The sequence below is a fragment of the Oncorhynchus tshawytscha genome, linkage group LG03 (genome assembly GCF_018296145.1).
Source record: "Oncorhynchus tshawytscha isolate Ot180627B linkage group LG03, Otsh_v2.0, whole genome shotgun sequence".
NCBI lineage: Eukaryota > Metazoa > Chordata > Actinopteri > Salmoniformes > Salmonidae > Oncorhynchus > Oncorhynchus tshawytscha.
Genome location: NC_056431.1, coordinates 80,607,224 through 80,622,121, shown reverse-complemented (window position 1 = coordinate 80,622,121; position 14,898 = coordinate 80,607,224). Strand labels below are relative to the sequence as shown.

At 45.6% G+C, this 14,898-nt stretch overlaps 1 protein-coding gene across 2 annotated transcripts in view; it reads right to left on the bottom strand.

The window, feature by feature from the left end:
• The window catches only part of igf2bp2a (insulin-like growth factor 2 mRNA binding protein 2a), a 98,002-nt gene that overhangs the window by 14,093 nt on the left and 69,011 nt on the right, over nt 1-14,898 (bottom strand). For both annotated transcript variants that reach the window (XM_042320070.1, XM_042320071.1), the window contains exons 9-11: nt 7,911-8,046; nt 3,156-3,272; nt 2,742-2,810 (exon numbers count right to left, since the gene is read on the bottom strand). In XM_042320070.1, the coding sequence (XP_042176004.1) occupies nt 2,742-2,810; nt 3,156-3,272; nt 7,911-8,046 (322 nt within the window). The remainder of the gene's footprint in view (nt 1-2,741; nt 2,811-3,155; nt 3,273-7,910; nt 8,047-14,898) is intronic.

The window sequence follows — 14,898 nt, the reverse complement described above, 5'->3', positions numbered from 1 at the left end:
CTAAGGGAAGCAGTCTTTTGTACTTCAGCAAATCAGAAGGTACAGCAGTGGAGCTGCAGGACCCCAGGAAGATGCCAGCACAATGAATTCAGCAAGCATCTCAACCACAGTGCTTCAGAAATATAGCTTCCTCGCATCAAAGATTGTGTCTGAGACCACTGTCTAGCCGGATGGTCAACCTGGCAGGGCATTAAGTGCCTGTGTGAGCTGTGGAAATACCTTGCAGCTGTTTTTATTAAACCTCAGTGATGCACGTTTTAATATTACTTACACTACCGGTACATGACCAAAAGTATGTTTGTGGACACCTGCTCGTTGGACATCCCATTCCAAAATCGTGGAGTTGGTCCCCCTTTGCTGCTATAACAGCCTCCAGTCTTCTGGGAAGGCTTTCCACTAGATGTTGGAACATTGCTGCTATAACAGCCTCCACTCTTCTGGGAAGGCTTTCCACTAGATGTTGGAACATTGCTGCTATAACAGCCTCCACTCTTCTGGGAAGGCTTTCCACTAGATGTTGGATCATTGCTGCTATAACAGCCTCCACTCTTCTGGGAAGGCTTTCCACTAGATGTTGGAACATTGCTGCTATAACAGCCTCCACTCTTCTGGGAAGGCTTTCCACTAGATGTTGGAACATTGCTGCTATAACAGCCTCCACTCTTCTGGGAAGGCTTTCCACTAGATGTTGGAACATTGCTGCTATAACAGCCTCCGCTCTTCTGGGAAGGCTTTCCACTAGATGTTGGAACATTGCTGCTATAACAGCCTCCGCTCTTCTGGGAAGGCTTTCCACTAGATGTAGGAACATTGCTGCTATAACAGCCTCCGCTCTTCTGGGAAGGCTTTCCACTAGATGTTGGAACATTGCTGCTATAACAGCCTTCACTCTTCTGGGAAGGCTTTCCACTAGATGTTGGAACATTGCTGCTATAACAGCCTCCACTCTTCTGGGAAGGCTTTCCACTAGATGTTGGAACATTGCTGCTATAACAGCCTCCACTTTTCTGGGAAGGCTTTCCACTAGATGTTGGAACATTGCTGCTATAACAGCCTCCACTCTTCTGGGAAGGCTTTCCACTAGATGTTGGAACATTGCTGCTATAACAGCCTCCACTCTTCTGGGAAGGCTTTCCACTAGATGTTGGAACATTGCTGCTATAACAGCCTCCACTCTTCTGGGAAGGCTTTCCACTAGATGTTGGAACATTGCTGCTATAACAGCCTCCACTCTTCTGGGAAGGCTTTCCACTAGATGTTGGAACATTGCTGCGGGGACTTGCTTCCATTCAGCCACAATAGCATTAGTGAGGTTGGGCACTGATGTTGGCCGATTAAGGCTCTTAGTCGTTGTTCCAATTCATCCCAAAGGTGTTCTATGGGGTTGAGGTAGGGGCTCTGTGCAGACCAGTCAAGATCTTAACAAACTATTTCTGTATGGACCTCGCTTTGTGCACGGGGGTATTGTCATGCTGAAACAGGAAAGGGCCTTCCCAAAACTGTTGCCACACAGTTGGAAGCACATAATCGTCTAGAATGTCATTGTATACTGTAGCATTAAGATTTCCCTTCACTGGAACAAAGGGGCCTAGTCCGAACCATGAAAAACAGCCATAGACCATTATTCCTCCTCCATCAAACTTTACAGTTGACACTATGCATTCGGGCAAGTAGCGTTCTCCAGGTATCCGCCAAACCCAGATGTCTGTCGGACTGCCAGATGGTGAAGCGTGATTCATCACTCCAAAGAACACATTTCCACTGCTCCAGAGTCCAATGGTTGCGAGCTTTCCAGCCGACACCATGCGCAATGCCAAGCGATCTAAGTGTGTGTCTGCTCGGATATGGAAGTTCTTGCGCTAACATTGCTTCCAGAGGCAGTTTGGAACTCGGTTGTCAGTGTTGCAACCGAGGACATAAGATTAAAGGTACTTGATTCTTCTTACATCTGCTACTAAAGTTAAAGCATTGGATTGGTGTAAACATGGGCAAGAGTTTACTTCCCGACATATTTATTGTACCAGTCTAGGTGCTTATCCTTTAAATCAAAGTCACATTAGGATTTATTTATAATTTGGAGTTGTATGGAGTCCTCTAGTGGCCAGAAGTCTGTGTTTAGCATGGGCAGAGCCATTGGATACGAGTCATTTTGATTTAGTCAACTGGGCGGGACTTCCAACTTCATTGGCTGGTCCCTCATTCCTGTCTCACAGACACTATCATGACACCGATACAAAGATGTTATGTCTACCCAGCTGGTCCCTCATTCCTGTCTCACAGACACTATCATGACACCGATACAAAGATGTTATGTCTACCCAGCTGGTCCCTCATTCCTGTCTCACAGACACCATCATGACACCGATACAAAGATGTTATGTCTACCCAATGGCAGGAAGTGACATCCCCCCCAAAAAACGAACTATAGGCCTACAACACATACAGTAAATGGTTCCTAGCCTCCCATAGGCTACTTTCTAAAACTAAACACTAAAACTGATAACTAAATAGAAAGGTCTTTAATAAAACTAGTCAATCCAGTCTGAAAACTAACTGAAACTGAACTTCAAATAGAATGACTATAAAACATTTTTTAAATGACTATAAATAAAAAAACAAATAAAAACGAATATTCAATCACAAAACAATAATAACCTTGTTGAAACAAAGGCTAATTATCTTGCATGTCACTGTTCAGAAATAAAGTGAGAACCTAAAATGTGTGTGAAATGAGGACTTACTGATTGCTGGCACTGTATGGCACTGGCTGGTAGAACCCCATACAAACCACCAAGATGTGAAGAGGGACACTGTGGAGACAGACTCGGGTGAGATGGGCTGTACAGAGGACACATCTCTTCCCCTCCTTGTATATAAGCACTGTGAGTCATTTATTAAATCACGTACATGCACAGATCTCACTCACACCAATTTACCTGCTTCAAGATTGATTCATTTCTCTGCAAAAATAAAATGATTTCTGCTCATCCACATTGTATACAGAATTTCATGCCATGGAGTGTATTCACGAGGAAGAGCCTGTAGATTAGTGTAGTGTACTCACTAGGAAGGGGCAGTAGTGTGTACTCACTAGGAAGGGGCTGTAGTGTGTAGTGTACTCACTAAGAAGGGGCTGTAGTGTTTAGTGTACTCACTAGGAAGGGTCCGGGGTGTGCTCCTCGGGGGCTTGTTGCTGGCGGTAAAACAGACAAACCAGTGGAGAAGATTCCCAGAGCATTCAGGTTCAGCCCCGGGATAAGGTTGGTTTGTTGCTAGAAGAGATGAACAGAGGCACACAGGAGTGTGTGTGTGTGTGTGTGTGTGTGTGTGTGTGTGTGTGTGTGTGTGTGTGTGTGTGTGTGTGTGTGTGTGTGTGTGTGTGTGTGTGTGTGTGTGTGTGTGTGTGTGTGTGTGACAGATCCATTTTTTATCTAATCTCCCAGAGAGTTAAGCATTTCACTGTACCTGAAATGCTGGAAACTTGAGACCATCTTCATAAAGCCATATTGTGTAGTAACCCTGGTGTCTGGCCAGATGTCCGTCTGACAGCAACACTACACCTTTCTGGTTCACCTGACCAGTCTACTTCATGCTTTAGAAAGCTTGATATCATTTAGCAAACACACTGAGCAGTAATATTTTATCATAAAAACATCTTTATGTAAATGTCATAGAACTGGCATATATATGACTGAAGATTATATTTTATGACATCTTAATTACAAAATGCATCTTGTGCCAGGAAATGTATCATTAGAGGTCACTGTGAAACCTACTGTTATTCTTTAGAATTTAACAAGCATAGATTTGTTTTTGTGTGCCAAATTAGAAAAAAGTGACCAGAGGCCACGAGTAACTTGGTCAAAAATAATGGCACCGATCAGACTATAGGTGGCGCTGCTGTAAGCAGTCTCACATAAACCCTCATCTCCGTCGCCCTGTTTGACCTATAGACTTTAAACTTGTATGTAGGTGTTTTTCCTCATGCTGAACACATTTGCCTCAAGGACCCATGAGGTCCATCAGGATAGGTTTTCCTCCATCTTTGAAATTTTAGAAAATCTTTAAAAAAATATATTCTCATGAACCTTAAGTCCAAATAACAACAACTTTGGTAAGTAGTCCCAAAGGCTGGTCATGGCTCACATCAACACCATTATCCCAGAAACCCTAAACCCACTCCAATTTGCACACCAACCCAACAAACATATCCACAGATGACGCAATCTCTATTGCACTCCACACTGCCCTTTCCCACCTGGACAAAAGGAACACCTATGTGAGAATGCTGTTCATTGACTACAGCTCAGCGTTCAACACCATGGTGCCCTCAAAGCTCATCACCAAGCTAAGGACCCTGGGTCTGAACACCTCCCTCTGCAATTGGATCCTGGACTTCCTGACAGGCCACCCCAGGTGGTAAGGGTAGGTAACAACACATCAGCCACACTGATCCTCAACACGGGGGCCCCTCAGGGATGCGTGCTCAGCCCTCTCCCGTACTCCCTGTTCACTCATGACTGCACGGCCAAGCACAACTCCTACACCATCATTAAGTTTGCCAGTGGTAGGACTTGATCACCGACAACGACGAGACAGCCTATAGGGAGGAGGTCAGAGACCTGGCCGTGTCGTGCCAGGACAACAACCTCTCCCTCACTGTGATCAAGACAAAGGAGATAATTGTGGACTACAGGAAAAGGAGGACCGAGCGCTCCCCCATTCTCATCGAAGGGGCTGTAGTGGAGCAGGTTGAGAGCTTCAAGTTCCTTGGTGTCCACATCCCCAACAAACTATCATGGTCCAAACATACTAAGACAGTTGTGAAGAGGGCACGACAAAGCTTATTCCCCCTCAGGAGACTGAAAAGATTTGGCATGGGTCCTCAGATCCTTAAGTTCTACAGCTGCACCATCGAGAGCATCCTGACTGGTGGCATCACTACCTGGTATGGCAACTGCTCGGCCTCCGACAGCAAGGCACTACAGAGGGTAGTGCGTACGGCCCAGTACCTCACTGGGGCCAAGCTTCCTGCCATCCAGGACCTCTATACCAGAGGGTAGTGCGTACGGCCCAGTACATCACTGGGGTCAAGCTTCCTGCCATCCAGGACCTCTATACCAAGCGGTGTCAGAGGAAGGCCCTAAAAATTGTCAGACTCCAGCCACCCAGTCATAGACTGTTCTCTCTACTACTGCACGGCAAGTCTGGGTCCAAAAGGGTTCTTAACAGCTTCTACCGCCAAGCCATAAGACTCTTGAACAGATAATCAAATGGCTACCCAGACTATTTTCATTGCACCCCCCCTCTTTTACACTGCTGCTACTCTGTTTATTATCTATGCATAGTCACTTTAACTCGACCTACAGTACACTACCTTTCAAAAGTTTGGGGTCACAGGAATTTCCTTGTTTATGAAAGAAAAGCACAAAAGAAATGTCCATTGAAATTGATCAGAAATATAGTGTGGACATTGCAAACCACATTGCAAAACCATGTTTTTTTATGGTGGTTTTGGAGCAGTGGCTTTGTACCCATTTCCTCCAGCATCTTCACAAGGTCCTTTGCTGTTGTTCTGGGATTGATTTGAACTTTTCACACCAAAGTACGTTCATCTCTAGGAGATTTAACGCGTCTCCTTCCTGAGCGGTATGACGGCTGTGTGGTCCCATGATGTTTATACTTGCGTACTATTGTTTGTACAGATGAACGTGGTACCTTCAGGCATTTGGAAATTGCTCCCAAAGATGAACCAGACTTGTGGAGGTCTACAATTTTTTTCTGAGGTCTTGGCTGATTTATTTTGATTTTCCCATGATGTCAAGCAAAGAGGCACTGAGTTCAAAGGTAGTCCTTGAAATACATCTACAGGTACACCTCCAATTGACTCAAATGATGTCATTTAGCCTATCAGAAGCTTCTAAAGCCATGACAACATTTTCTGGAGTTTTCTAAGCTGTTTAAAGGCACAGTCAACTTAGTGTATGTAAACTTCTGACCTACTGGAATTGTGATACAGTGAATTATAAGTGAAATAATCTGTAAACAATTGTTGGAAAAATGACTTGTGTCATGTAGATGTCCTAACCGACTTGAAAAACGAGTTAGATGGCTGCACCAGACCAGCTAGTGGCACTGTAGAGGTCATTGGCACCTGTGGCACAATGGGATACTAGATGGGATACTAACAATAACTGTTGATCAATTGGACTTTGTCCTATGCAAATTTATGTTAGATTTTAATTATGCAGATGACCAATGTGAAATTATGTGTTATCTATATATATATATCACATATTGTTGCTGAAAAACAGTCTTAACGTAGTGAAAAATGTATATTGTATTGTGGAAAATGTGAAACTGGAAGTCCTACTACCACTTGCGCAATCAGCAGAGAGAGAGAGAGACTACATAATAGAGTGCTTTGTTACCCAACTGAGTCATTGATGCTCACAGCTATATTTATGAAATACTGTTTTCAGAATGAATTATTCTCAATGTTGCATAACATAGTCAAGTCACCAGTTATGTCTCTGTGTGGTTGAAATCTCACAGGTGCACACTGATGTCATGACTGAGTGTGTGTTGGGGCTGGGTGAGACAGGGCTGTGGTATCAGATCATGTGTGTGGAGCTGGGTGAGACAGGGCTGTGGTATCAGATCATGTGTGTGGAGCTGGGTGAGACAGGGCTGTGGTATCAGATCATGTGTGTGGAGCTGGGTGAGACAGGGCTGTGGTATCAGATCATGTGTGTGGAGCTGGGTGAGACAGGGCTGTGGTATCAGATCATGTGTGTGGAGCTGGGTGAGACAGGGCTGTGGTATCAGATCATGTGTGTTGGAGCTGGGTGAGACAGGGCTGTGGTATCAGATCATGTGTGTTGGGGCTGGGTGAGACAGGGCTGTGGTATCAGATCATGTGTGTTGGAGTTGGGTGAGACAGGGATGAGGTATCAGATCAAGTGTGTTGGAGCTGGGTGAAACAGGGATGAGGTATCAGATCATGTGTGTTGGGGCTGGGTGAGACAGGGCTGAGGTATCAGATCAAGTGTGTTGGAGCTGGGTGAAACAGGGATGAGGTATCAGATCATGTGTGTTGGGGCTGGGTGAGACAGGGCTGTGGTATCAGATCATGTGTGTTGGGGCTGGGTGAGACAGGGCTGAGGAATCAGATCATGTGTGTTGGGGCTGGGTGAGACAGGGCTGTGGTATCAGATCATGTGTGTTGGGGCTGGGTGAGACAGGGCTGAGGTATCAGATCATGTGTGTTGGGGCTGGGTGAGACAGGGCTGAGGTATCAGATCATGTGTGTTGGGGCTGGGTGAGACAGGGCTGAGGAATCAGATCATGTGTGTTGGGGCTGGGTGAGACAGGGCTGTGGTATCAGATCATGTGTGTTGGGGCTGGGTGAGACAGGGCTGAGGTATCAGATCATGTGTGTTGGGGCTGGTTGAGACAGGGCTGAGGAATCAGATCATGTGTGTTGGGGCTGGGTGAGACAGGGCTGTGGTATCAGATCATGTGTGTTGGGGCTGGGTGAGACAGGGCTGTGGTATCAGATCATGTGTGTTGGGGCTGGGTGAGACAGGGCTGTGGTATCAGATCATGTGTGTTGGGGCTGGGTGAGACAGGGCTGAGGTATCAGATCATGTGTGTTGGGGCTGGGTGAGACAGGGCTGAGGAATCAGATCATGTGTGTTGGGGCTGGGTGAGACAGGGCTGTGGTATCAGATCATGTGTGTTGGGGCTGGGTGAGACAGGGCTGTGGTATCGGGTGGGTGGGGTGGGAAGTGAAGTGTTAGAGTTTGTGCTGCTATAAGAATGAGTCAGAGGCCAAGCTAACCAACTGACACAGCCAGACAGACAGCCAGACTGACAGACAGACAGCCAGTGTTTACATGAAGCCTTACGTTAACAGCAGCGATGTCGTTCTCGTAGGCGTCCCTCAGTTTCCTCATGACCTCCCCCTCAGCCTTACAGCACGCCTCCATACTGCCCTTCACTGTGATGGTCCTCTCTGGGTTACAGATGGTTATGTCCTGTAACCTGGAACACATACATCAAGTCAGCAAGTAACCCTAATGCTTCCCTGGGTTACAGATGGTCCTGGACACATCTGGATTCCCTTATAGATGGTCCTCTCTGGATTACAGATGGCCCAGACACATCTGGATTCCCTTATAGATGGTCCTCTCTGGGTTAAATGGTCCAGACACATCTGGATTCCCTTATAGATGGTCTTCTCTGGGTTACAGTTGGTCCAGACACATCTGGATTCCCTTATAGATGGTCTTCTCTGGGATACAGATGGTCCAGACACATCTGGATTCCCTTATAGATGGTCCTCTCTGGGTTAAATGGTCCAGACACATCTTGATTCCCTTATAGATGGTCCTCTCTGGGTTACAAATGGCCCAGACAAATCTGGATTCCCTTATAGATGGTCCTTTCTTGGTTAGATGGTCCAGACACATCTGGTTTCCCTTATAGATGGTCCTCTCTGGGATACAGATTGTCCTGGACCCATCTGGATTCCCTTATAGATGGTCCTCTCTGGGTTACAGATGGTCCAGACACATCTGGATTCCCTTATAGATGTTCCTCTCTGGGTTACAGATGGTCCAGACACATCTGGATTCCCTTATAGATGGTCTTCTCTGGGTTACAGATGGTCCACACACTTGGATTCCCTTATAGATGTTCCTATCTGGGATACAGATGGTCCTGGACACATCTGGATTCCCTTATAGATGGTCCTCTCTGGCATACAGATGGTCCAGACACATCTGGATTCCCTTATAGATGGTCCTCTCTGGGTTAAATGGTCCAGACACATCTGGATTCCCTTATAGATGGTCCTCTCTGGGTTACAGATGGCACAGACAAATCTGGATTCCCTTATAGATGGTCCTCTCTGGGTTAGATGGTCCAGACACATCTGGTTTCCCTTATAGATGGTCCTCTCTGGGATACAGATGGTCCTGGACACATCTGGATTCCCTTATAGATGGTCCTCTCTGGGTTACAGATGGTCCAGACACATCTGGATTCCCTTATAGATGGTCTTCTGGGTTCTGGGGACACATCTACTTATAGATGGATGGTCCACACACATGGATTCCCTTATAGATGCCCCTATCTGGGATACAGATGGTCCTGGACACATCTGGATTCCCTTATAGATGGTCCTCTCTGGCATACAGATGGTCCAGACACATCTGGATTCCCTTATAGATGGTCCTCTCTGGGTTACAGATGGTCCAGACACATCTGTATTCCGTTATAGATGGTCCTCTCTGGGTTACAGATGGTCCAGACACATCTGGATTCCCTTATAGATGGTCCTCTCTGGGTTAGATGGTCCAGACACATCTGGATTCCCTTATAGATGGTCCTCTCTGGGATACAGATGGTCCAGACACATCTGTATTCCCTTATAGATGGTCCTCTCTGGGTTACAGATGGTCCAGACACATCTGGATTCCCTTATAGATGGTCCTCTCTGGGTTAGATGGTCCAGACACATCTGGATTCCCTTATAGATGGTCCTCTCTGGGTTACAGATGGTCCAGACACATCTGGATTCCCTTATTGATGGTCCTCTCTGGGATACAGATGGTCCAGACACATCTGGATTGTGATGTCACTACAGGACGAAAGGATGGAGAATAGAAACCCTTCTCAGAACACTCAGTCGCGCTCACACCCTCTCTGTCACACACCCTCTCTGTCACACACCCTCTCTGTCACACACCCTCTCTGTCACACACCCTCTCTGTCACACACCCTCCCATTCATTACCCCCCTCCCAACACAATGATACAGAGCCATTCATTACCTCCCCCAACACAATGACACAGAGCCATTCATTACCCCCCCAACACAATGATACAGAGCCATTCATTACCCCCAACACAATGACACAGAGCCATTCATTACCTCCCCCCAACACAATGATACAGAGCCATTCATTACCCCCCAACACAATGATACAGAGCCATTCATTACCCCCCAACACAATGATACAGAGCCATTCATTACCCCCCCCAACACAATGATACAGAGCCATTCATTACCCCCAACACAATGATACAGAGCCATTCATTACCTCCCCAACACAATGACACAGAGCCATTCATTACGCCCCCAACACAATGACACAGAGCCATTCATTACCCCCCAACACAATGATACAGAGCCATTCATTACCTCATTACCCCCCCAACACAATGACACAGAGCCATTCATTACAGAGCCATTCCCCCCAACACAATGACACAGAGCCATTCATTACCCCCCCCAACACAATGATACAGAGCCATTCATTACCCCCCAACACCCCATTCATTACACCCCATTACCCCCACCCCCCAAACACAATGATACAGAACCATTCATTACCCCCACCCCCCAACACAATGATACAGAGCCATTCATTACCCCCAACACAATGACACAGAGCCATTCATTACCCCCAACACAATGATACAGAACCATTCATTACCCCCACACACAATGATACAGAGCCATTCATTACCCCCCACACACAATGATACAGAGCCATTCATTACCTCCCCCAACACAATGACACAGAGCCATTCATTACCCCCCCCAACACAATGATACAGAGCCATTCATTACCCCCCAACATAATGACACAGAGCCATTCATTACCTCACAGAGCCCCCCCCCAACACAATGATACAGAGCCATTCATTACCCCCCAACACAATGACACAGAGCCATTCATTACGCCCCCCAACACAATGACACAGAGCCATTCATTACCCCCAACACAATGATACAGAGCCATTCATTACCTCCCCCAACACAATGACACAGAGCCATTCATTACGCCCCCAACACAATGACACAAAGCCATTCATTATTACCCCCCAATACAATGACACAGAGCCATTCATTACCCCCCAACACAATGATACAGAGCCATTCATTACCCCCACCCCCAAACACAATGATACAGAACCATTCATTACCCCCACCCCCAACACAATGATACAGAACCATTCATTACCCCCCAACACAATGACACAGAGCCATTCATTACCCCCAACACAATGACACAGAGCCATTCATTACCCCCCAACACAATGATACAGAGCCATTCATTACCCCCCAACACACAATGATACAGAGCCATTCATTACCCCCCAACACAATGATACAGAGCCATTCATTACCCCACAACACAATGATACAGAGCCATTCATTACCCCCAACACAATGATACAGAGCCATTCATTACCCCCAACACAATGATACAGAGCCATTCATTACCCCCCAACACAATGATACAGAGCCATTCATTACCACCCCAACACAATGATACAGAGCCATTCATTACCCCCAACCAATGATACAGAGCCATTCATTACCCCCCAACACAATGATACATAGCCATTCATTACCTCCCCCCAACACAATGATACAGAACCATTCATTACCCCCCAACACAATGATACAGAGCCATTCACTACCCCCCAACACAATGACACAGAGCCATTCACTATCCCCCCAACACAATGATACAGAACCATTCATTACCCCCCCCAACACAATGATACAGAGCCATTCATTACCCCCCAACACAATGATACAGAGCCATCCATTACCCCCCAACACAATGACACAGAGCCATTCATTACCCCCCAACACAATGATACAGAGCCATTCATTACCACCCCAACACAATGATACAGAGCCATTCATTACCCCCAACCCTTGATACAGAGCCATTCATTACCCCCCCAACACAATGATACATAGCCATTCATTACCTCCCCCAACACAATGATACAGAACCATTCATTACCCCCCCCAACACAATGATACAGAGCCATTCACTACCCCCCAACACAATGACACAGAGCCATTCACTATCCCCCCAACACAATGATACAGAACCATTCATTACCCCCCAACACAATGATACAGAGCCATTCATTACCCCCAACACAATGATACAGAGCCATCCATTACCCCCCAACACAATGACACAGAGCCATTCATTACCCCCCAACACAATGATACAGAGCCATTCATTACCCCCCAACACAATGATACAGAGCCATTCATTACCCCCAACACAATGATAGAGAGCCATTCATTACCCCCCAACACAATGATACAGAGCCATTCATTACCCCCAACACAATGACACAGAGCCATTCATTACCCCCAACACAATGATACAGAGCCATTCATCACCCCACCCCCAACACAATGATACAGAACCATTCATTACCCCCCAACACAATGATACAAAGCCATTCATTACCCCCAACACAATGACACAGAGCCATTCATTACCCCCAACACAATGATACAGAGCCATTCATTACCCCCCAACACAATGATACAGAGCCATTCATTACCCCCCCCAACACAATGATACAGAACCATTCATTACCCCCAACACAATGATACAGAACCATTCATTACCTCCCCCAACACAATGATACAGAGCCATTCACTACCCCCCAACACAATGATACAGAGCCATTCATTACCCCCCCCAACACAATGATACAGAACCATTCATTACCCCCAACACAATGATACAGAGCCATTCATTACCCCCCAACACAATGATACAGAGCCATTCATTACCCCCAACACAATGATACAGAGCCATTCACTACCCCCCAACACAATGATACAGAACCATTCATACCTCCCCCAACCCCCAACACAATGATACAGAGCCATTCACTACCCCCAACACAATGATACAGAGCCATTCATTACCCCCCCCCCAACACAATGATACAGAGCCATTCATTCATTACCCCCAACACAATGATACAGAGCCATTCATTACCCCCCAACACAATGATACAGAGCCATTCATTACCCCCCAACACAATGATACAGAGCCATTCATCACCCCACCCCCAACACAATGATACAGAACCATTCATTACCCCCCAACACAATGATACAAAGCCATTCATTACCCCCAACACAATGACACAGAGCCATTCATTACCCCCAACACAATGATACAGAGCCATTCATTACCCCCCAACACAATGATACAGAGCCATTCATTACCTCCCCCAACACAATGATACAGAACCATTCATTACCTCCCCCAACACAATGATACAGAACCATTCATTACCTCCCCCAACACAATGATACAGAGCCATTCACTACCCCCCAACACAATGACACAGAGCCATTCACTACCCCCCCCAACACAATGATACAGAACCATTCACTACCCCCAACACAATGATACAGAGCCATTCATTACCCCCCCCAACACAATGATACAGAACCATTCATTACCCCCCAACACAATGATACAGAGCCATTCATTACCCCCCAACACAATGATACAGAGCCATTCATTAACCCCCAACACAATGAGACAGAGCCATTCATTACCCCCCAACACAATGATACAGAGCCATTCATTACCCCCCAACACAATGATACAGAGCCATTCATTACCCCCCAACACAATGATACAGAGCCATTCATTACCCCCCAACACAATGATACAGAGCCATTAATTTCCTTTCTCCGTAATATATTAATATTACCTGATTGAGCTAATCTTGTAAATGTAATTAACTAGAGAGTCGAGGCACCACGAAATAATATTTATAGAGCTATTATCTTCTGATTAAACTCTGAATAAACTGAATAAGACCTAGTAATATTTTACATCAATAGCAGTCAGTATTAATCGTCACCTTAATTCAGTCTCATCTGAACGTTGTAAATTCTTGGTTATCTTCACAAACCCTGGCTAACAAGTTGAATCAGCAATACAACATTTGGTTTAATTATTTATTTACTAAATACCTAACTAATCACACAGAATTACATATACACAGAATGAATCATACCTTGATTACTAATGACGTCATAAAGGAAAACATCCCTAGCGGACGGACCAGATATGACAGCTGGTTACACAAAGAAAAGGGGGAATGGTTTGAGTGAAAGAGCGGGAAGACTGAGGAACAAAGGGAGAAGCGATGTCTCTATCGTAAATACATTATCTTATGCATTCTAAATTACCGGCCATTTGGAGAATGCAATAAATATTTACTCTGAGCTGCACTTTGGTAGGTTGGTGGTAGATGGAAGGCCGTGTTGCCCAACCGAGTCCTTTGAAGAATGTCTCTGGTGGTAAATTGGATACGTTGTAGTAATGTCGTTGTGTGGTAGACGGGATACTCTGTCTGTTCTTTCCAAGCCCACGTTTGCAGCTGCTGTTGCTAACTCAACAGCTAGGAGGTATCACTTCTGTAGTGAATAAGAGTTCAAAGTTCATACCATTCGCAACCAAAGCTTACGCTGAGGTTGGCTTAGTTCTGTAGTTGACATGTTAGTCCTTTTAACGCAGAGGCTGCAGACCTCACGTACTTGGAACAGGAGGTTACATTTTCGTCAAGGCTTCATATTGTGGAGCGAGAAGGGTGTGTCTGAAAAGTTTTATAACCCATGTCTCTTCACAGGGGCGGGCCACTGATTGAGCAGAGCCCTAACCTTATGAAAACCCAAATCTCTCATTTGGAAGCTAAAATTACATTTCATCTCTTCACCAATTATTTTATATTCAAACATTTAAATTAAACAACAGTTCCATGTGAATCCGATAACTACAATGTGCAGACTTTCCACTGTAGAGTTTATGTCATCCTATCATTGATGAGAATGTCCCAGATGACAACCGAACTGACATCATATTCATTAAGTACCACCGCATATGTTCAATTGGTCGGATTACCAGAATACAGTTAATTTCCCCCCACCTTCTGATGTTCCCAGAATCTCTATGTTAACCAAAGGGTTTTCAAATGTCACATCAGTAGGGTAGAGAGAGGAAAAAGGGGGGATAGGTATTTATGACTGTCATAA